General features: G+C 58.7%; 1 protein-coding gene across 1 annotated transcript; it reads left to right on the top strand.

The window, feature by feature from the left end:
- Positions 1 to 13,626: 13,626 nt before the first annotated feature.
- LOC134147436 (coiled-coil domain-containing protein 81-like) lies at positions 13,627 to 18,199 on the top strand. The gene is made up of 11 exons (XM_062588577.1): positions 13,627 to 13,702; positions 14,232 to 14,293; positions 14,832 to 14,985; positions 15,396 to 15,652; positions 15,951 to 16,036; positions 16,333 to 16,427; positions 16,733 to 16,838; positions 17,118 to 17,226; positions 17,388 to 17,525; positions 17,641 to 17,885; positions 18,091 to 18,199. Exons 1-11 carry the CDS (start codon positions 13,627 to 13,629, stop codon positions 18,197 to 18,199), a joined length of 1,437 nt encoding a protein of 478 aa, XP_062444561.1.
- Positions 18,200 to 21,572: the final 3,373 nt, after the last annotated feature.

Raw genomic sequence — 21,572 nt, 5'->3', positions numbered from 1 at the left:
GAAGGAGCAGCATCCCCCAATGCGCTGCGGAGCTCCGGGCTGCAGCTACCGCCTAGAGCCCTGATGAGCCTCAGCGCCCGGTCCCTTCTCTGCCGCTCTCCTTTCTCAGTGTAGCTCAGCCGTGGAGAGCCTGGGGCTGCGGGGTGGCTGGAGGGGCCTGGCAGCTGCAAGCAAGAGCCTTCCCCAACACGGGGCCTGCCCCAAAGCAGACCCAGGGCCTGGGACTGCTCGGTCCAGCCCCAGCCACCCCAACCATGGGCTGGACAGCCAGGCCACTGAGCTTGCAGGGCCGCTTCCTGCCGCGGCCGAGAGGGACGTCAGCGCTGGGGCCGGCTCCACCAGCACCAGCCTGGACTTGCGTACAGCCAGTGGTGGTGGGAGCTGTCCCGCTGGCGCTGATCCCGTTCCAGTGACTAAGCTGAAGCTGGGGCAAGGCTTGAGGAAGAAGCTGTGCGTGCACACAGCGGAGAAGACTGGAGATCAGGCTGGCAATAGTCCCTGCCATGGTGCGGTGATCTGACGAGAAACTATGTTTCCGCGCACAGCTGTCCTCCTTCAGGCTGGAAAGGGCACACTGAAGCTGCACAACACTATTGACCCCTTTGTGTTGCTGGAGGCAAGCAGGAGCAGCCAGTGGAGCACCTCCACCGGATACCCCTACGACGCCTGCACATCCACGAGCCAGTTGATGCCCCAGGCATCACCTCCAGCCAGAAAGCCCTGGTGCCCAGCAAGGCAGGGAGTAGGCCAGGCTGAGGAGCAATGGCTCCTCCCAGACAACCTCTGCTGAGGCACCAGGCTGGAGCTGGAGCAAGGTCGAGTGGAAGCTGGAGTCTGGCTTGCAGAAATCAGCATGGACACAGAGCCACAGGCGTCGGCTGGAGGAAAACCTGTGCCGGGAGCCAGTGGTGGAGAAGGCGTCCCATGTGCCCGCACAGCCAGCCCTGTGGGACAGCACGTGCCCAGCTTGGCCCGTGTCTGCTGACAAGTTCCCCCAGGCCAGCACCGAGAGCGAGCAGCAGAGGCTCGGGGACTGGGCCAGCAAAAAGGAGGCCACCAGGCACTCGGATAGCAGCTGGGTGCCAAGGGGGACAAAAAGGGCTGGTCACAGGAGAACAGCCCGATGGTCAACGCTCGTCTGCTTGGGCCCTGCGCTTCGCCCTCATGTACTGTGTAGTCTGCTTAGTAAGTCCTCTCTCTACCCATCTGCCGTAGGGGTGTGCTCCTCTTCTGACGTTGAGTGTACAAACTGCGGGGGCTCTTCACGTCAGACGAGGTGGTGGGAAGACAGGCAGCCCTGGGAAAGGAGGTTTCTCGGGGGTGTTGTCCTGCAGAGCCAGCATCAGCCTGTGCCTGTGTGCATGCAGAGGGGGCCGGGGGAAGGGAAGAGGCAGGCAGCGTACCAGCCAGAGCGTGGCAGAGGCCACCTCCCTGCCCTTGCAGCCTCCCTTCCTCACGAGCAAGTCCGCCCCTGAAGCTGACAGGGACTTAGAAAGTGTGGCAGGACCAGTGGGCAAGGAAGGTTGCTCTGAACACCAGCAAGGGGAAGGGGAAGGAGAGGGAGGAGTTCATGTGGGAAGGGTCTCCCCATGTGCACGGGGACCCCCTCTCCTGCCATGCCCTTCGGTTCCACTGGCAGCAACCCCTGGCCAACGAGGGTCTTTCCTTCACAGCCCTCATGAGCTAGGACATGGCTTAGCACTCTGGCCTCGAACGAGAGAGCTGTCCCGGCCACCCACGGGGTACTTGGTGGGCACTCAGAAGAGCATTTCAGTGGGGGACCTCTGAGTCATGGGTGGCTAAAAGTAAAATGATAGCTCAGCATTCCCAGGGAGGCAAGGAGTCTTGCGTGGTGCCCCTCGTGCCCACCCAGGCCACAAAGGTCTCGGCAGTCCCAGCAAGCCGGGTGCTGAGGTGTCCCACATCAGGGCCCAAGGTGGCAACACCCGCCGGGTGGTGGCTTCCCGCAGCCCTCTGTGACACGGTGGGGGGGTCACAGCACAGCACCTGCATCACAGTGACAGCTCCCACCCCCCGCCGGGTCCCAGTCACACTCGGCGGCGAGACCTGGGTGACGCCAGGGTCTGCTGTCGCCAGCGCTCTGCTCCGCGGGAGCTGCCGCAGCAGCAGCGCAGGAGTTGCCTGAGAGGAGGCCAGAAGAGCGTCTTTGGCCCCCAGCTGCAGTGTTAGATTGAGCGAGAGGGGCCAAGATGATAAATTACCTGGTGCTTAACCCCCCTTTGGGGCTGGAGAAGTTTCCAACGCTGAAGCAGCTCAGCACCAACGGTAAGGCCTTCAGGGCCCCTCCCAGGACTGCTGCTGCAGTCCAGGTGTGGAGAGTCTGGGGCTGCGAGGGGCCTGGAGGGGCCGGGCAGCTGCGAGCAGAGCCTCTCGTGATGGTGTCTTCTGGATCAGGGCCCCCTCCGGCAGCCCCAACTCCTGGCTCCTGTGTGCGACTCTGCCCTGCCGCCCCGGCTCGCTTCCCACTGCCTCGGGGCTCTCCAGAGGGGCAGAGCAGGCCCGCAGCTCGGAGACCCCTTGGCACTGTGCGTGTCCGACGGCACGGTGCCCTCCTCCAAAACGCTCCCGACGTCTCCCTTTCCTCCCCAGACCTCCCCTGGCCTCAGCGCGGGCGTCTTGTAGGCTGCCTCACGTGGTCCCAAGCTGAGCTGGGCACCCAGCAGTGCGCGCGCTTGCCCTGGGCAGCGGGTGGGGGGCTCGAGCACACTTGCCGGTAGCCTCCTTGCTTAGGAGGGTGCTGCTTGGGTGGGCTTGGCTGACTCGCAGCATGACGCACCTCTTGCTTGCTTTGCAGACATCGTTAGGATCTGGGCTAGCGCATGCTACTACCTGAGAATACAGCTGTTGCTGAACAGGGTGAGCCTTGCGTCCTGCTCATCCGCGTGTCCCCGGAGGGCATCAGAAGCCCTGACACCTGCCTCTGTAGAGCACCATTAGCCTTCCCCTCCTCAGAGGGCACAACAGCCACGAGGATTAACAGAGCCTGCCCCCCTCCCACCCCAACCCAAGAAGCACCACGTGCTGAGGAGCTGCCCGCAGCGCAGCCTCTCTGAGAAGAGAAGGAAGAAGGAGCTCCATCGCCCCGATGCAGGGGGAAGGCCCCAGCAGAAACCCTGGGGTGTTCTGGGCACCCCCCGGGACATAACCCAGCCACCCAGTATGTCTCTGCCTTCCCGGCCCCAGTGCTGGCTCCGAGTGTGAGGAGGAGGGAGAGGAAAGCACGCAGCGGCTGTGGGTCTCGCCCAGAGCTTTCAAAGTGCCCCATCTTGCCCCTTTGGACCTCAGCAGCAGGCAGGGCCCCAAGCACCATCGCTGCGGTCACACAAGTCAGCCCGCAGCCTTCCCGCCCCAGAAGGTGCTCACTTTGCTTCCTGTGTTCTGCTTCTGTTTCCAGGCAGTTAACATTGGAATTGGGACATTTGCAGTTGTCAAAGAGCATGTCCGTGTGGGAGAGGGCGAGGTTTTGCCTCTGCAAAGGCCTGTGTTCCAGATGTGCAGGTTTTTCAAGAGGTTTTACCGGCTCAGATATGCTCAGAAGGAAATTCCTGGTAAGAAGGCAGATGAAGGCCCTTGCCCTTCCCCCCCAACCCCAACCCCTCCCGCCCCGGGGCTGACCCTCTGTGGTGCTTCCTGGTGGCATGTCTCTGACATGGCAGAGCCACCCCTCTTCAAAGCTTGAGTGCACTCAGCGTGGTGCATGTAGGGCAGCCCAGCACCCTGCCCCTGCAACAGGAACCCTGCCCCCTGCCCCACTGACTCCCCCACACAGCTTGGTGCTCATGTCGTGGCAGCAAGGGACCCCCGTGAGCTCCCTTCTGCAGGTGTCACGCAGGGTTAAACAGGACCTCTCTCTGGCACTGTATTGCCCAAGGCAGGGCCGGGCACTGCAGACGCTCAGCCTCGCAGTCAGCTGAGGTACTGTGGGAGTGAGAGAGGTTGCTTTGTGCTTGCGTCCTAGATGACATCCCAGTTGTGCAGCTGAGCTTCGAGCAGATAGCCAAGGAAACCGGCTTCCTGCAAGAAGCAGTGCAGCGGTGCATAGAGGAGACCCTGCTTTTCTTTGCTGGAGCCGTGGCAGAAGGCAAGGAGGTGGAAATGGTCTTCAAGGACATGGGCGTTCTTGCCGTGCGAAGACAAGTGGTCACTATGAACTTTTTTGATCACTGTCTTATGGAGGTGGATGCCACAGGCAACATGTTCCCAGCTCTTCTCACGGTGAGTTGGTCATTTCTCCGGGCAGTTGCAAGGCCTGTCAAAGCTCCCTCCACATCTTTTCTCCTCGCATGGCCTGATTCTGCCTCACCCCTTGGGCTGACCACACGCTCCACAAGCGACACCAGCTCTCGGTATCGCATCAACTCCTTTGAAAGGGGGCCGAGCGGTCCTCCAGAGAAGGTGGTGCAAGGCTTTCTGAGCGGCAGCTCCTTCGCTGAGCAGCAGGAAGGTTGTCTGCCCTTGGGAGCAACAGGCATGTGGCCTTGAGGTCACCTCCTGTGTCTCTGTCCCGTTGCAGGAGTCCAAGATGATGGATGTTGTCACCTTTGTTACCCGAAATGATTTTTCTCGCTTCAGTCGTGATGGTGTCATCGTGCTGCCAAGGTGAGGAAGCTCGCTCCCGCAGCCCCGGGACACAGGGGAGGCTCTGCAGGGGCGGCGAGGAGCCCAGGAGGAAAGAGCTCTCTCTCAGGGAAGCGTGGGAAGCACTGGCAGAGCCTCAGGCAGACTGGGGGGCCTCTGCCGACCCTGCCCTCCGTCCCTGTGCCCATCACTTCCCACACAGGTTACCTACTCCAAGGATGCAGCAGGAGCTCTAAAACATCTCTGGGACTAGACTCTGCAGGCGAGCAGCCCAGGGACCATGGAGCCCTTTATTCCAACAGGCGTCTTGTTTGCAGGTTTGCACTTGAGATCACCGGCAAGACGTCTGCCCATGCACGTTCTGTCAAGCCCAGGGAAGAACTGGTGCCTGGTGAGCACCATGCCAGAAAAGGTAATGTCACAGACCCTCTCGTGGCAGGGGCTGTGCCTTCTCCTTTCGTCCTTGCGAGGGGTGGAGAACCAAGGCATCCTGGCTAGCCAAGTCTGCCAGCAGGTGTTAGTGATGGAGGGCTTTCCGTAGCTCATGGGAGCCACCTGCTGGCAGATGAGGAGGAAAACCATCTGGGGATGGCTCGAAAAAGGCTCGGGAGCCCCCCACTGCACGACCAAGCAGCTCTGCCGCTCACGCTTGCTTGCACATGCACATGCACATGCACAAAGCCCCTGTTCTGAAGAGTTCTCTTGATTCCGGTTGCAGTGAGCCTGCTGGATCCGGTCCTCCTGGCTCGACGAAGGATTTCTCTGGCCAAACTGAAGTTAAAGGATAGCGAGGAATTTCCTGGCAAGGAAGGGGGCCATGCCAGGTGAAACTCCTGCAGATAGGTTTTGGGGCAGAGGAGGGGTGGAGGTGGATGGGCAAGTGGACACCGTGCTCTTGTCCTTGTGTGAGAAAGATCTTTCGCCTGGCCATGGTGCCCGTTGTGATGCTGAACGGTTCTGGAATGTCACAAGGACATCATGTCACAGGCTTCTCCTGCAGAACCATCTTGAGCTGCAGGAGCGGGGCTGCAGCCCATGAGCCCTGCTCACAAGAACCAGCTCGTACTCTGCTCCATGACACTCACCCTGTCCTGTCTGTTTAGATCGCTGCCAGCAATTAGGGAGAGCTTCTCCAAGACGAGCAAGCAGCCAAAGTTTGAAACTTGACTGAACTTTGAACTGCCCGACTGTGTTCATCAGCCATCAGGAAAGGTACACCACAGGGATTTGCCACCCCTGTGTGCTCTTTCTGCCTCCAGGCAGGGGGCAGAAGCAGAAGGAACCCCATCACCGCCACCACCGCCACCACTTTCCCTGCCCTCCTCTCCCTGCCTAAGCCCCAGGAGCCTAACGATGTTTTCTGTGGCCTCCAGGGAGTGTGCTACCTCTGCACCGATCCCGCAGAAAGACGCCTGCGGCTGCTGATGGCATCAAAGCGCAAAGAGATAGAAGATGAAATACTGGGGCAGTTCTACGAAAACAGACCGAGGGCAAGGGCAGAGCGAGACCAGGTATGGCAAGTGCTTTTCCCCTCAGCACTTTTCCCCCTTTTCCCTAGAAGGGGAGCAGCAATGGTCTGCCAGGCGCGGCAGCAGTGCTGTAGGGACGTGTCTTCTGCCTTAGCAGACCACCTGTCGCCACCTGCGTGAGGATCCCGGGCTTCCTTCCCACGTGCTGAGAAAGCAGTATGACGAGAAGCTCAAGGAGCAAATGAAAGAAAGGGCCCTGAAGAATGCCAGCCAGAGAGCATCAGAAGGGAGGCAAGAGCCACCGCTGACGTTCCTGGAGGGTTACAGAGCACAGCAGGGCGAGTGGGCAAGGAAGGCTGCCCTGAACACCAACAAGGGGAAGGAGAAGGTGGAGTTCATCTGGTAAGGACCTCCCCATGTGCGTGGGGACCCCCCTCTCCTGCCATGCCCTTCCACTGGCAGTAGGCCCTGGGCAAAGACAGTCTTTGCCTGCGCTGAGAAGAGCTCAGCAGCATACGTGGGCAAGTGGCACTTGAGAGAGACCTGCAGCATTTCCCTCCCACCTCCCTCACCGTAGAGCTGAAGCCCTTTCTTCTGCATCCTTTAGCAAGGGGGAGAAGCAGCAGCTCTGGGATCGCCGTCAGATGCCCCAAGCACTGCCAGCCGTGCGGAGAAGCTCCAACCGGACCCACAGAGTCCAACAGCCACGTCCTTAGCTTCCACGGTGGACACCAGAGCCTGAAGCAGGCACCAGGGACTGCGTGCAGACGAGCTCGAGCAGAAGCTGCCACCACTGCTCTTGGCGTTGGCCCCTTTCCAGGGGGCACGCGGACAGCCATGGGGGACAAGGGGAGCCTTTCCAACGGGTAACATCATCTCCTGCGCATGGCAAAATAAAGACTGTTGGTCCCTGTTGCAGCTGTAGTGACCTCCCTGCGCCCTGCAACACCTTTCTCTGCAGGAAAGAGGAGCAGTACAAATGCTGGAATGGCCTCAATGGCTCCCTGGATGCATGGTGTCAATTTAGGTGTGAGGAGAGAGCACAGACATGCGGAGACTGGAAGGCTGGAACAGGCACGCCAGGGCCCACGTAGGGGCCAAGGGCGCCAGGCCTCCAAGACCCTGTTAGGAGCCACCGTCAGTCGGCATGCTGGCCGGGAGCGGTTTTCTGCTCTTATTCTCTCCCGAGGCATAGTGCCACTTAAGGAAGAAAGGGAAAGCCTAGCGGTGCCTGTGTTCTGGGTCTGTGATTGGCATGCCAGCATCAGCCCAGCTGTCCAAGAGAGCTGGGCAGTGAGCCCCTGTTACTGGTTGTGGTGGCTGAGCACATTGGCCAACGATGCTTGAAGCCGTGAAACTCCCGGCTTGCGCGGTGTGTGTTAACGTAGGAGTGCAGAGGTGCAGGTTTTGTGGGGCTGGAGTGTGCGTGCCAAGGCCAGCGTGTGGCCCAAGAGAACTTTGGCTCCACACAGGTTTTAGCGTTTGTGGTGTGACTGTTTGTTTGTCTCGTGCTCAGCTCTTGCACCTAACAAACGGCTCATGCAAAGGCCTGATGGACTCCCTGCTGAGAGCAGCACCATTAGGCTCCTGCAAGAGCAACGCAAACACCAGACACTCAGGATGAAAAAAAAGGAGGTGTGCTTTCCTTGCAGTTTTGTAAGTCACTGCTTGTCCCCACCTGGTATGCCCAAAACTCTTTGGAATTAGGGGAAACCTGGCCCAGTAACCAAAACAACCAATAGAGGCAGTACAGGCCAAACCTCCCAGCATGAACGGACAAATACGGCAACTCACTCGAACAGCCTTTGAAGCACAGCCACCAAGCAGCTCGCTGCTCAGGCTCTCCGGCTTCCCAGTGCAATTTGTGGTACAACCCCCTTCGTGACAGAGGAGGAAACAGGAGCACGCTCCCCATCGGTTAGGTAACTGTTTTGCTTGTTAGCACACAATACTAACCAATTTTCAGGTAAACAGATCAACGAACTAGCAATTTAAGTAACTAGAGAATTGACACTTTAGGCTAGCCTACAGAGAAGTGATTAACACTTTGTTTTCTTGTTCATTTGCTTGGGGCCTTTTTTACTTAAGGAGCTCTGAAACTAAAGATTATTTCACGCGCTACGCTGGCCCGTAAACTGGAGAGATCACGATGAACTGTGAGATTAAGGCATTCATGCAGACATTGACGTAACTGTGCAAGAAGCATCTTCTGGTGAGCAAATGCTGTTGGACACGTCGTCACTTTGGGAAGAGAGACAAAGCGCAGTGGTGCGGGTGTTGGGGGGCTGGAATAGGCATGCTGGGGTCAGCATTTGGCCCACGAGAATGCTGGCTCCAGGCAATTGCTACTAGCTGTGTCAGGTGAGCAGTCTGGCGAGAAGCCCCTTTTAGATGCAAATCTGGTGTTGGCCATGGTGCCACTTTATGTAGGGAGTAGAAGTGCAGGGGTGCAGGCGTTGAGGGCCGGGAATAGGCATGCCAGGGCCAGCGTATGGGCCCAAAGGCCTGGGCTGTGTGCAACAGTGGTTCCGACTGGTGTGCACCGTGGCAAGAAGCACCTTTTGGATCAGAAGTTGCAGCTAGGCATGTTCTCATTTTGGGTAGAGAGAGGAAGCGCAGGCGTGCAGGTGTTGTGGGGCTGCAGTAAGCATGCCAAGGGCCACCACAGGGCACAAGAGACCTCCTGCTCTGAGCAGCTGGCAGTGGTTAGGGTAGGTAAGCCTTTTGGCAAAAGGCACCTTTTGGGTCCATTGTGCTGTTGCCCATTTTGGTTAGCGAGAGGAAACGCAGCACTAGAGGTGCTGTGGGCCTGGAATGGGCAGGCCAGGGCCCACGTAAGGGCCAAAGAGAGCTGGACTGTGAGAAACTATTAGCGGGGGAGTGGATTATCCCCTCGGTGAGGATCAACTTGTGGTTGCACATGTGGTGTTGCCCATGATGTCATGATGGGAAGAGAGTGGAGGTGGAAAGATGAAGGCGTTGTGGGGCTGGAACAGGCATGCCAGGGCCAGCCTAGGGCCCAGGAAGTCTTTGGACCTGAGCAACTGGCAGCGGTTTTGGTAGAGGAGCAGTTCAGTGAGTAACACCGTTTGGATCTGAATCTTTAGGGGGTATGGTGTCAGTTTGGATAGAGCGAGGAGGAGCAGAGCTGCAGGTGTTGTGAGGCTGGAACAGGTATTCCAGGGGCAGCGTATAGACCCAAGAGAGACCATCAGTTCCTAGCAACTGTTAGTGGTTACAATAGGCGAGCAATTTGCTGATAAGCCACATTTGGGTGCCGATTTCCTGTTGGACGGGAAGTCGTCTTGGGTAGAGAGGAAGCACAGAGTGCAGTTGTGCTGGAGCGGGGAGGAGCACAGAGGTGCAGGTGTTGGGGGGCTGGAAGAGGCACACCAGGGCCAGTGTTTGGCCCAAGAAAACTTGAGCTCTGGGCAATTACTAGTGGTTTTCTTACGGGAGCAGTCTGGCGAGAAGCACCTTTTGGGTGCAAATCTACAAGCAGGCATAGTGTCTTTTGAGGGAGAGAGAGGAAGTGCAGCAGGGCAGGTGTTGTGGGGCTGGAAGAGGTATGCCAGGGCCATCGTAGGTGCCAAGAGAACCGGGCTGCAAGCAGTTCTTCGTGGAGTGTCAGCTGAGTACCTTGGCAAGAAGCAGCTCTGGGATGAGAATCTGCAGGTAGGCATGGCGTGTTTCGGGGTGGAGAGAGGAAGCCCACAGGTGCAGGCATCGTGGGGCTACAACTGGCATGCCAGGACCAGTGTATGGCCCAAGACAAGTTCGTCTCTGAGATGTGTTAGTGGTTATGGTGAGTGCCTTGGCAGGAAGCAACTTGTGGGCGCACACATGCTGTATGCCACGGTGCCGTTAGGGTTAGCGAGAGGAAGCGCAGCGGTGCAGCTGTTTTGTGCCTGGAATAGGCACGTGCTGGCCAGTGTGTGGCCCAAGAGAAATTTGGCTTTGAGCTATTTTTAGTGGTTTTGGTAGGTGAGTAACTTGGTGAGAAGCACCTTTGGAGTGTGCATGTGCAGTCGGACACCATGTCCTTTTGGGTGCACAGAGGAACCACAGAGGGCAGGCGTTGTGGGGCTGGAAGAGGTATGCCATGGCTAGCCTATGGGCCAAAGACAACTTCAGCTCTGACACGTATTAGTGATTTTGGTAAGTGAGCAGGTTGTCAAGAAGCACTACCAATTGGGTGCCAATGTGCTGTTGGTCATGGCCTCCCTTTGGGTAGACAGAGGAAGCTCCGAGGTGCAGATGTGGGGCCAGAATAGGCATGCCATGGCCAGGATATGGGCTCTGGAGAACTGCCCTGTGAGCCACTGTTAGTGGAGTGGCTGGAGAGTACCCTGGCGAGAAGCACCTTTGCATGCAAATCCCTGCGTAGAAACGGTGTCCTTTTGGGTGGGACTAGGAGGTGCAGAGGTGCACGTTCTGTGGGGCTGGAATACGCATGCCATGGCCAGCACGTGGGGCCCAAGAGAACTTTGGCTCCGAGCAACCATTAGCGGTTGCGGCAGGTGAGAAGCTTGGTGAGAAGAACTTCTGGGTGTGCGTGTGCTGCTGGCCATGGTGTCATTTGGGGCAGGTTTTGGTCGGTAACTTGGTCAGAAGCACATTCGTGGGTGTGCACGCGCAGTTGGAAACCAACTTAATACAATACAGTACAAGCTTCAAGGTGCACTTAGCAACGTGATGTATTTTAAGGCTTATTCCCCGCGCAGGGCTTGAAGAGGCCACCGTCCCTGCAGTGCTCCGCACCTTCCCGCAGGGCCTGGCCGCAAGCAGAGCCGCGGGCCAGCACCGGATCCAGCGGGCTTGGGGCGGGAGCGATGAGGGGCACGGGCGCGCCGTAAAAGGGACCGTTTTTGCTTGTGGCCGTTGATTGGTTAAGAAGCTTCTGGAAGAAGGCAGAAAGTGCATAAAAGGCCTCGTTGGGGACGCTACCAGCAGAGCGCGGTGGCAGGGTGTGGTGCTGCTGGGCACGGGCTTTTCCAGCGCAGGCCGCGGGAGGAGCTGTGGCGGCTCCGTCTCGGCTCCTTGCCCTGCTGGGCTCACTCCCCGCTCACCTTCTGGGGAAACCCCGAGGAGCTTCACCCGTCCGTCCGCTGCAGCGGCTGGCTGGGGGCAGAGGCAGCCGTGAGCCTTCCTCTTCTTTTCTCCTCTCCTTCCCTCAGGGCAGAGCCCAGCGCAGACCTCCCCACTGCCAGCCACCGTAGTCCAGTGTCCCTCTTGGGGACACCGCTGGGGTCCGTGCTTCGGGGGTGAGCCCCAAGGTAGGAATCCCCTCAAGGCTTCCCTGTCCTGTGGCATCCTGGGGGGGGAGGGGAGGGGGCGGGATGAGAGGAGGAGGAGCAGCATCCCCCAATGCGCTGCGGAGCTCCGGGGTGCAGCTACCGCCTAGAGCCCTGATGAGCCTCAGCGCCCGGTCCCTTCTCTGCCGCTCTCCTTTCTCAGTGTAGCTCAGCCGTGGAGAGCCTGGGGCTGCGGGGTGGCTGGAGGGGCCTGGCAGCTGCAAGCAAGAGCCTTCCCCAACACGGGGCCTGCCCCAAAGCAGACCCAGGGCCTGGGACTGCTCGGTCCAGCCCCAGCCACCCCAACCATGGGCTGGACAGCCAGGCCACTGAGCTTGCAGGGCCGCTTCCTGCCGCGGCCGAGAGGGACGTCAGCGCTGGGGCCGGCTCCACCAGCACCAGCCTGGACTTGCGTACAGCCAGTGGTGGTGGGAGCTGTCCCGCTGGCGCTGATCCCGTTCCAGTGACTAAGCTGAAGCTGGGGCAAGGCTTGAGGAAGAAGCTGTGCGTGCACACAGCGGAGAAGACTGGAGATCAGGCTGGCAATAGTCCCTGCCATGGTGTGGTGATCTGACGAGAAACTATGTTTCCGCGCACAGCTGTCCTCCTTCAGGCTGGAAAGGGCACACTGAAGCTGCACAACACTATTGACCCCTTTGTGTTGCTGGAGGCAAGCAGGAGCAGCCAGTGGAGCACCTCCACCGGATACCCCTACGACGCCTGCACATCCACGAGCCAGTTGATGCCCCAGGCATCACCTCCAGCCAGAAAGCCCTGGTGCCCAGCAAGGCAGGGAGTAGGCCAGGCTGAGGAGCAATGGCTCCTCCCAGACAACCTCTGCTGAGGCACCAGGCTGGAGCTGGAGCAAGGTCGAGTGGAAGCTGGAGTCTGGCTTGCAGAAATCAGCATGGACACAGAGCCACAGGCGTCGGCTGGAGGAAAACCTGTGCCGGGAGCCAGTGGTGGAGAAGGCGTCCCATGTGCCCGCACAGCCAGCCCTGTGGGACAGCACGTGCCCAGCTTGGCCCGTGTCTGCTGACAAGTTCCCCCAGGCCAGCACCGAGAGCGAGCAGCAGAGGCTCGGGGACTGGGCCAGCAAAAAGGAGGCCACCAGGCACTCGGATAGCAGCTGGGTGCCAAGGGGGACAAAAAGGGCTGGTCACAGGAGAACAGCCCGATGGTCAACGCTCGTCTGCTTGGGCCCTGCGCTTCGCCCTCACGTACTGTGTAGTCTGCTTAGTAAGTCCTCTCTCTACCCATCTGCCGTAGGGGTGTGCTCCTCTTCTGACGTTGAGTGTACAAACTGCGGGGGCTCTTCACGTCAGACGAGGTGGTGGGAAGACAGGCAGCCCTGGGAAAGGAGGTTTCTCGGGGGTGTTGTCCTGCAGAGCCAGCATCAGCCTGTGCCTGTGTGCATGCAGAGGGGGCCGGGGGAAGGGAAGAGGCAGGCAGCGTACCAGCCAGAGCGTGGCAGAGGCCACCTCCCTGCCCTTGCAGCCTCCCTTCCTCACGAGCAAGTCCGCCCCTGAAGCTGACAGGGACTTAGAAAGTGTGGCAGGACCAGTGGGCAAGGAAGGTTGCTCTGAACACCAGCAAGGGGAAGGGGAAGGAGAAGGTGGAGTTCATGTGGGAAGGGTCTCCCCATGTGCACGGGGACCCCCTCTCCTGCCATGCCCTTCGGTTCCACTGGCAGCAACCCCTGGCCAACGAGGGTCTTTCCTTCACAGCCCTCATGAGCTAGGACATGGCTTAGCACTCTGGCCTCGAACGAGAGAGCTGTCCCGGCCACCCACGGGGTACTTGGTGGGCACTCAGAAGAGCATTTCAGTGGGGGACCTCTGAGTCATGGGTGGCTAAAAGTAAAATGATAGCTCAGCATTCCCAGGGAGGCAAGGAGTCTTGCGTGGTGCCCCTCGTGCCCACCCAGGCCACAAAGGTCTCGGCAGTCCCAGCAAGCCGGGTGCTGAGGTGTCCCACATCAGGGCCCAAGGTGGCAACACCCGCCGGGTGGTGGCTTCCCGCAGCCCTCTGTGACACGGTGGGGGGGTCACAGCACAGCACCTGCATCACAGTGACAGCTCCCACCCCCCGCCGGGTCCCAGTCACACTCGGCGGCGAGACCTGGGTGACGCCAGGGTCTGCTGTCGCCAGCGCTCTGCTCCGCGGGAGCTGCCGCAGCAGCAGCGCAGGAGTTGCCTGAGAGGAGGCCAGAAGAGCGTCTTTGGCCCCCAGCTGCAGTGTTAGATTGAGCGAGAGGGGCCAAGATGATAAATTACCTGGTGCTTAACCCCCCTTTGGGGCTGGAGAAGTTTCCAACGCTGAAGCAGCTCAGCACCAACGGTAAGGCCTTCAGGGCCCCTCCCAGGACTGCTGCTGCAGTCTGGGTGTGGAGAGCCTCAGGCTGCGAGGGGCCTGGAGGGGCCGGGCAGCTGCGAGCAGAGCCTCTCGTGATGGTGTCTTCTGGATCAGGGCCCCCTCCGGCAGCCCCAACTCCTGGCTCCTGTGTGCGACTCTGCCCTGCCGCCCCGGCTCGCTTCCCACTGCCTCGGGGCTCTCCAGAGGGGCAGAGCAGGCCCGCAGCTCGGAGACCCCTTGGCACTGCGCGTGTCCGACGGCACGGTGCCCTCCTCCAAAACGCTCCCGACGTCTCCCTTTCCTCCCCAGACCTCCCCTGGCCTCAGCGTGGGTGTTTTGTAGGCTGCCTCACGTGGTCCCAAGCTGAGCTGGGCACCCAGCAGTGCGCGCGCTTGCCCTGGGCAGCGGGTGGGGGGCTCGAGCACACTTGCCGGTAGCCTCCTTGCTTAGGAGGGTGCTGCTTGGGTGGGCTTGGCTGACTCGCAGCATGACGCACCTTTTGCTTGCTTTGCAGACATCGTTAGGATCTGGGCTAGCGCATGCTACTACCTGAGAATACAGCTGTTGCTGAACAGGGTGAGCCTTGCGTCCTGCTCATCCGCGTGTCCCCGGAGGGCATCAGAAGCCCTGACACCCGCCTCTGTAGAGCACCATTAGCCTTTCCCTCCTCAGAGGGCACAACAGCCACGAGGATTAACAGAGCCTGCCCCCCTCCCACCCCAACCCAAGAAGCACCATGTGCTGAGGAGCTGCCCGCAGCGCAGCCTCTCTGAGAAGAGAAGGAAGAAGGAGCTCCATCGCCCCGATGCAGGGGGAAGGCCCCAGCAGAAACCCTGGGGCGTTCTGGGCACCCCCCGGGACATAACCCAGCCACCCAGTATGTCTCTGCCTTTCCGGCCCCAGTGCTGGCTCCGAGTGTGAGGAGGAGGGAGAGGAAAGCACGCAGCGGCTGTGGGTCTCGCCCAGAGCTTTCAAAGTGCCCCATCTTGCCCCTTTGGACCTCAGCAGCAGGCAGGGCCCCAAGCACCATCGCTGCGGTCATACAAGTCAGCCCGCAGCCTTCCCGCCCCAGAAGGTGCTCACTTTGCTTCCTGTGTTCTGCTTCTGTTTCCAGGCAGTTAACATTGGAATTGGGACATTTGCAGTTGTCAACGAGCATGTCCGTGTGGGAGAGGGCGAGGTTTTGCCTCTGCAAAGGCCTGTGTTCCAGATGTGCAGGTTTTTCAAGAGGTTTTACCGGCTCAGATATGCTCAGAAGGAAATTCCTGGTAAGAAGGCAGATGAAGGCCCTTGCCCTTCCCCCCCAACCCCAACCCCTCCCGCCCCGGGGCTGACCCTCTGCGGTGCTTCCTGGTGGCATGTCTCTGACATGGCAGAGCCACCCCTCTTCAAAGCTTGAGTGCACTCAGCGTGGTGCATGTAGGGCAGCCCAGCACCCTGCCCCTGCAACAGGAACCCTGCCCCCTGCCCCACTCACTCCCCCACACAGCTTGGTGCTCATGTCGTGGCAGCAAGGGACCCCCATGAGCTCCCTTCTGCAGGTGTCACCCAGGGTTAAACAGGACCTCTCTCTGGCACTGTATTGCCCGAGGCAGGGCCGGGCACTGCAGACGCTCAGCCTCGCAGTCAGCTGAGGTACTGTGGGAGTGAGAGAGGTTGCTTTGTGCTTGTGTCCTAGATGACATCCCAGTTGTGCAGCTGAGCTTTGAGCAGATAGCCAAGGAAACCGGCTTCCTGCAAGAAGCAGTGCAGTGGTGCATAGAGGAGACTCTGCTTTTCTTTGCTGGAGCTGTGGCAGAAGGCAAGGAGGTGGAAATGGTCTTCAAGGACATGGGCGTTCTTGCCGTGCGAAGACAAGTGGTCACTATGAACTTTTTTGATCACTGTCTTATGGAGGTGGATGCCACAGGCAACATGTTCCCAGCTCTTCTCACGGTGAGTTGGTCATTTCTCCGGGCAGTTGCAAGGCCTGTCAAAGCTCCCTCCACATCTTTTCTCCCCGCATGGCCTGATTCTGCCTCACCCCTTGGGCTGACCACACGCTCCACAAGCGACACCAGCTCTCGGTATCGCATCAACTCCTTTGAAAGGGGGCCGAGCGGTCCTCCAGAGAAGGTGGTGCAAGGCTTTCTGAGCGGCAGCTCCTTCGCTGAGCAGCAGGAAGGTTGGCTGCCCTTGGGAGCAACAGGCATGTGGCCTTGAGGTCACCTCCTATGTCTCTGTCCCGTTGCAGGAGTCCAAGATGATTGATGTTGTCACCTTTGTTACCCGAAATGATTTTTCTCGCTTCAGTCGTGATGGTGTCATCGTGCTGCCAAGGTGAGGAAGCTCGCTCCCGCAGCCCCGGGACACAGGGGAGGCTCTGCAGGGGCGGCGAGGAGCCAAGGAGGAAAGAGCTCTCTCTCAGGGAAGCGTGGGAAGCACTGGCAGAGCCTCAGGCAGACTGGGGGGCCTCTGCCGACCCTGCCCTCCGTCCCTGTGCCCATCACTTCCCACACAGGTTACCTACTCCAAGGATGCAGCAGGAGCTCTAAAACATCTCTGGGACTAGACTCTGCAGGCGAGCAGCCCAGGGACCATGGAGCCCTTTATTCCAACAGGCGTCTTGTTTGCAGGTTTGCACTTGAGATCACCGGCAAGACGTCTGCCCATGCACGTTCTGTCAAGCCCAGGGAAGAACTGGTGCCTGGTGAGCACCATGCCAGAAAAGGTAATGTCACAGCCCTCTCGTGGCAGGGGCTGTGCCTTCTCCTTTCGTCCTTGCGAGGGGTGGAGAACCAAGGCATCCTGGCTAGCCAAGTCTGCCAGCAGGTGTTAGTGATGGAGGGCTTTCCGTAGCTCATGGGAGCCACCTGCTGGCAGATGAGGAGGAAAACCATCTGGGGATGGCTCGAAAAAGGCTCGGGAGCCCCCCACTGCACGACCAAGCAGCTCTGCCGCTCATGCTTGCTTGCACATGCACATGCACATGCACAAAGCCCCTGTTCTGAAGAGTTCTCTTGATTCCGGTTGCAGTGAGCCTGCTGGATCCGGTCCTCCTGGCTCGACGAAGGATTTCTCTGGCCAAACTGAAGTTAAAGGATAGCGAGGAATTTCCTGGCAAGGAAGGGGGCCATGCCAGGTGAAACTCCTGCAGATAGGTTTTGGGGCAGAGGAGGGGTGGAGGTGGATGGGCAAGTGGACACCGTGCTCTTGTCCTTGTGTGAGAAAGATCTTTCGCCTGGCCATGGTGCCCGTTGTGATGCTGAACGGTTCTGGAATGTCACAAGGACATCATGTCACAGGCTTCTCCTGCAGAACCATCTTGAGCTGCAGGAGCGGGGCTGCAGCCCATGAGCCCTGCTCACAAGAACCAGCTCGTACTCTGCTCCATGACACTCACCCTGTCCTGTCTGTTTAGATCGCTGCCAGCAATTAGGGAGAGCTTCTCCAAGACGAGCAAGCAGCCAAAGTTTGAAACTCGACTAAACTTTGAACTGCCCGACTGTGTTCATCAGCCATCAGGAAAGGTACACCACAGGGATTTGCCACCCCTGTGTGCTCTTTCTGCCTCCAGGCAGGGGGCAGAAGCAGAAGGAACCCCATCACCGCCACCACCGCCACCACTTTCCCTGCCCTCCTCTCCCTGCCTAAGCCCCAGGAGCCTAACGATGTTTTCTGTGGCCTCCAGGGAGTGTGCTACCTCTGCACCGATCCCGCAGAAAGACGCCTGCGGCTGCTGATGGCATCAAAGCGCAAAGAGATAGAAGATGAAATACTGGGGCAGTTCTACGAAAACAGACCGAGGGCAAGGGCAGAGCGAGACCAGGTATGGCAAGTGCTTTTCCCCTCAGCACTTTTCCCCCTTTTCCCTAGAAGGGGAGCAGCAATGGTCTGCCAGGCGCGGCAGCAGTGCTGTAGGGACGTGTCTTCTGCCTTAGCAGACCACCTGTCGCCACCTGCGTGAGGATCCCGGGCTTCCTTCCCACGTGCTGAGAAAGCAGTATGACGAGAAGCTCAAGGAGCAAATGAAAGAAAGGGCCCTGAAGAATGCCAGCCAGAGAGCATCAGAAGGGAGGCAAGAGCCACCGCTGACGTTCCTGGAGGGTTACAGAGCACAGCAGGGCGAGTGGGCAAGGAAGGCTGCCCTGAACACCAACAAGGGGAAGGAGAAGGTGGAGTTCATCTGGTAAGGACCTCCCCATGTGCGTGGGGACCCCCCTCTCCTGCCATGCCCTTCCACTGGCAGTAGGCCCTGGGCAAAGACAGTCTTTCCCTACGCTGAGAAGAGCTCAGCAGCATACGTGGGCAAGTGGCACCTGAGAGAGACCTGCAGCATTTCCCTCCCACCTCCCTCACCGTAGAGCTGAAGCCCTTTCTTCTGCATCCTTTAGCAAGGGGGAGAAGCAGCAGCTCTGGGATCGCCGTCAGATGCCCCAAGCACTGCCAGCCGTGCGGAGAAGCTCCAACCGGACCCACAGAGTCCAACAGCCACGTCCTTAGCTTCCACGGTGGACACCAGAGCCTGAAGCAGGCACCAGGGACTGCGTGCAGACGAGCTCGAGCAGAAGCTGCCACCACTGCTCTTGGCGTTGGCCCCTTTCCAGGGGGCACGCGGACAGCCATGGGGGACGAGGGGAGCCTTTCCAACGGGTAACATCATCTCCTGCGCATGGCAAAATAAAGACTGTTGGTCCCTGTTGCAGCTGTAGTGACCTCCCTGCGCCCTGCAACACCTTTCTCTGCAGGAAAGAGGAGCAGTACAAATGCTGGAATGGCCTCAATGGCTCCCTGGATGCATGGTGTCAATTTAGGTGTGAGGAGAGAGCACAGACATGCGGAGACTGGAAGGCTGGAACAGGCACGCCAGGGCCCACGTAGGGGCCAAGGGCGCCAGGCCTCCAAGACCCTGTTAGGAGCCACCGTCAGTCGGCATGCTGGCCGGGAGCAGTTTTCTGCTCTTATTCTCTCCCGAGGCATAGTGCCACTTAAGGAAGAAAGGGAAAGCCTAGCGGTGCTAACCTTTGAAGCACAGCCACCAAGCAGCTCGCTGCTCAGGCTCTCCGGCTTCCCAGTGCAATTTGTGGGACACCCCCCTCATGACAGAGGAGGAAACAGGAGCACGCTCCCCATCGGTTAGGTAACTGTTTTGCTCGTTAGCACACAATACTAACCAATTTTCAGGTAAACAGATCAACGAACTAGCAATTTAAGTAACTAGAGAATTGACACTTTAGGCTAGCCTACAGAGAAGTGATTAACACTTTGTTTGCTTGTTCATTTGCTTGGGGCCTTTTTTACTTAAGGAGCTCTGAAACTAAAGATTATTTCATGCGCTACGCTGGCCCATAAACTGGAGAGATCACAATGAACTGTGAGATTAAGGCAATCGTACAGACATTGACGTAACTGTGCAAGAAGCATCTTCTGGTGAGCAAGTGCTGTTGGACACGTCGTCACTTTGGGAAGAGAGACAAAGCGCAGTGGTGCGGGTGTTGGGGGGCTGGAATAGGCATGCCGGGGTCAGCATTTGGCCCACGAGAATGCTGGCTCCAGGCAATTGCTACTAGCTGTGTCAGGTGAGCAGTCTGGCGAGAAGCCCCTTTTAGATGCAAATCTGGTGTTGGCCATGGTGCCACTTTATGTAGGGAGTAGAAGTGCAGGGGTGCAGGCGTCGAGGGCCAGGAATAGGCATGCCAGGGCCAGCGTATGGGCCCAAAGACCTGGGCTGTGTGCAACAGTGGTTCCGACTGGTATGCACCGTGGCAAGAAGCACCTTTTGGATCAGAAGTGGATTATCCCCTCGGTGAGGATCACCTTGTGGTTGCACATGTGGTGTTGCCCACGATGTCATGATGGGAAGAGAGTGGAGGTGGAAAGATGAAGGCGTTGTGGGGCTGGAACAGGCATGCCAGGGCCAGCCTAGGGCCCAGGAAGTCTTTGGACCTGAGCAACTGGCAGCGGTTTTGGTAGAGGAGCACTTCAGTGAGTAACACCGTTTGGATCTGAATCTTTAGGGGGTGTGGTGTCAGTTTGGATAGAGAGAAGAGGAGCAGAGCTGCAGGTGTTGTGAGGCTGGAACAGGTATTCCAGGGGCAGCGTATAGACCCAAGAGAGACCATCAGTTCCTAGCAACTGTTAGTGGTTACAATAGGCGAGCAATTTGCTGATAAGCCACATTTGGGTGCCGATTTCCTGTTGGACGGGAAGTCGTCTTGGGTAGAGAGGAAGCACAGAGTGCAGTTGTGCTGGAGCGGGGAGGAGCACAGAGGTGCAGGTGTTGGGGGGCTGGAAGAGGCACACCAGGGCCAGTGTTTGGCCCAAGAAAACTTGAGCTCTGGGCAATTACTAGTGGTTTTCTTATGGGAGCAGTCTGGCGAGAAGCACCTTTTGGGTGCAAATCTACAAGCAGGCATAGTGTCTTTTGAGGGAGAGAGAGGAAATGCAGCAGGGCAGGTGTTGTGGGGCTGGAAGAGGTATGCCAGGGCCATCGTAGGTGCCAAGAGAACCGGGCTGCAAGCAGTTCTTCGTGGAGTGTCAGCTGAGTACCTTGGCAAGAAGCAGCTCTGGGATGAGAATCTGCAGGTAGGCATGGCGTGTTTCGGGGTGGAGAGAGGAAGCCCACAGGTGCAGGCATCGTGGGGCTACAACTGGCATGCCAGGACCAGTGTATGGCCCAAGACAAGTTCGTCTCTGAGATGTGTTAGTGGTTATGGTGAGTGCCTTGGCAGGAAGCAACTTGTGGGCGCACACATGCTGTATGCCACGGTGCCGTTAGGGTTAGCGAGAGGAAGCGCAGCGGTGCAGCTGTTTTGTGCCTGGAATAGGCACGTGCTGGCCAGTGTGTGGCCCAAGAGAAATTTGGCTTTGAGCTATTTTTAGTGGTTTTGGTAGGTGAGTAACTTGGTGAGAAGCACCTTTGGAGTGTGCATGTGCAGTCGGACACCATGTCCTTTTGGGTGCACAGAGGAACCACAGAGGGCAGGCGTTGTGGGGCTGGAAGAGGTATGCCATGGCTAGCCTATGGGCCAAAGACAACTTCAGCTCTGACACGTATTAGTGATTTTGGTAAGTGAGCAGGTTGTCAAGAAGCACTACCAATTGGGTGCCAATGTGCTGTTGGTCATGGCCTCCCTTTGGGTAGACAGAGGAAGCTCCGAGGTGCAGATGTGGGGCCAGAATAGGCATGCCACGGCCAGGATACGGGCTCTGGAGAACTGCCCTGTGAGCCACTGTTAGTGGAGTGGCTGGTGAGTACCCTGGCGAGAAGCACCTTTGCATGCAAATCCCTGCGTAGAAACAGTGTCCTTTTGGGTGGGACTAGGAGGTGCAGAGGTGCACGTTCTGTGGGGCTGGAATACGCATGCCATGGCCAGCACGTGGGGCCCAAGAGAACTTTGGCTCCGAGCAACCATTAGTGGTTGCGGCAGGTGAGAAGCTTGGTGAGAAGAACTTCTGGGTGTGCGTGTGCTGCTGGCCATGGTGTCATTTGGGGCAGGTTTTGGTCGGTAACTTGGTCAGAAGCACATTCGTGGGTGTGCACGCGCAGTTGGAAACCAACTTAATACAATACAGTACAAGCTTCAAGGTGCACTTAGCAACGTGATGTATTTTAAGGCTTATTCCCCGCGCAGGGCTTGAAGAGGCCACCGTCCCTGCAGTGCTCCGCACCTTCCCGCAGGGCCTGGCCGCAAGCAGAGCCGCGGGCCAGCACCGGGTCCAGCGGGCCTGAGGCGGGAGGGATGAGCCGCTGCAGCGGCTGGCTGGGGGCAGAGGCAGCCGTGAGAGCCTTCCTCTTCTTTTCTCCTCTCCTTCCCTCAGGGCAGAGCCCAGCGCAGACCTCCCCACTGCCAGCCACCGTAGTCCAGTGTCCCTC

The sequence above is a fragment of the Rhea pennata genome, chromosome 15, assembly GCF_028389875.1.
Source record: "Rhea pennata isolate bPtePen1 chromosome 15, bPtePen1.pri, whole genome shotgun sequence".
Lineage (NCBI taxonomy): Eukaryota > Metazoa > Chordata > Aves > Rheiformes > Rheidae > Rhea > Rhea pennata.
The sequence above is the reverse complement of the archived record's forward strand: the minus strand, read 5'-3'. Positions and strand labels throughout refer to the sequence as shown.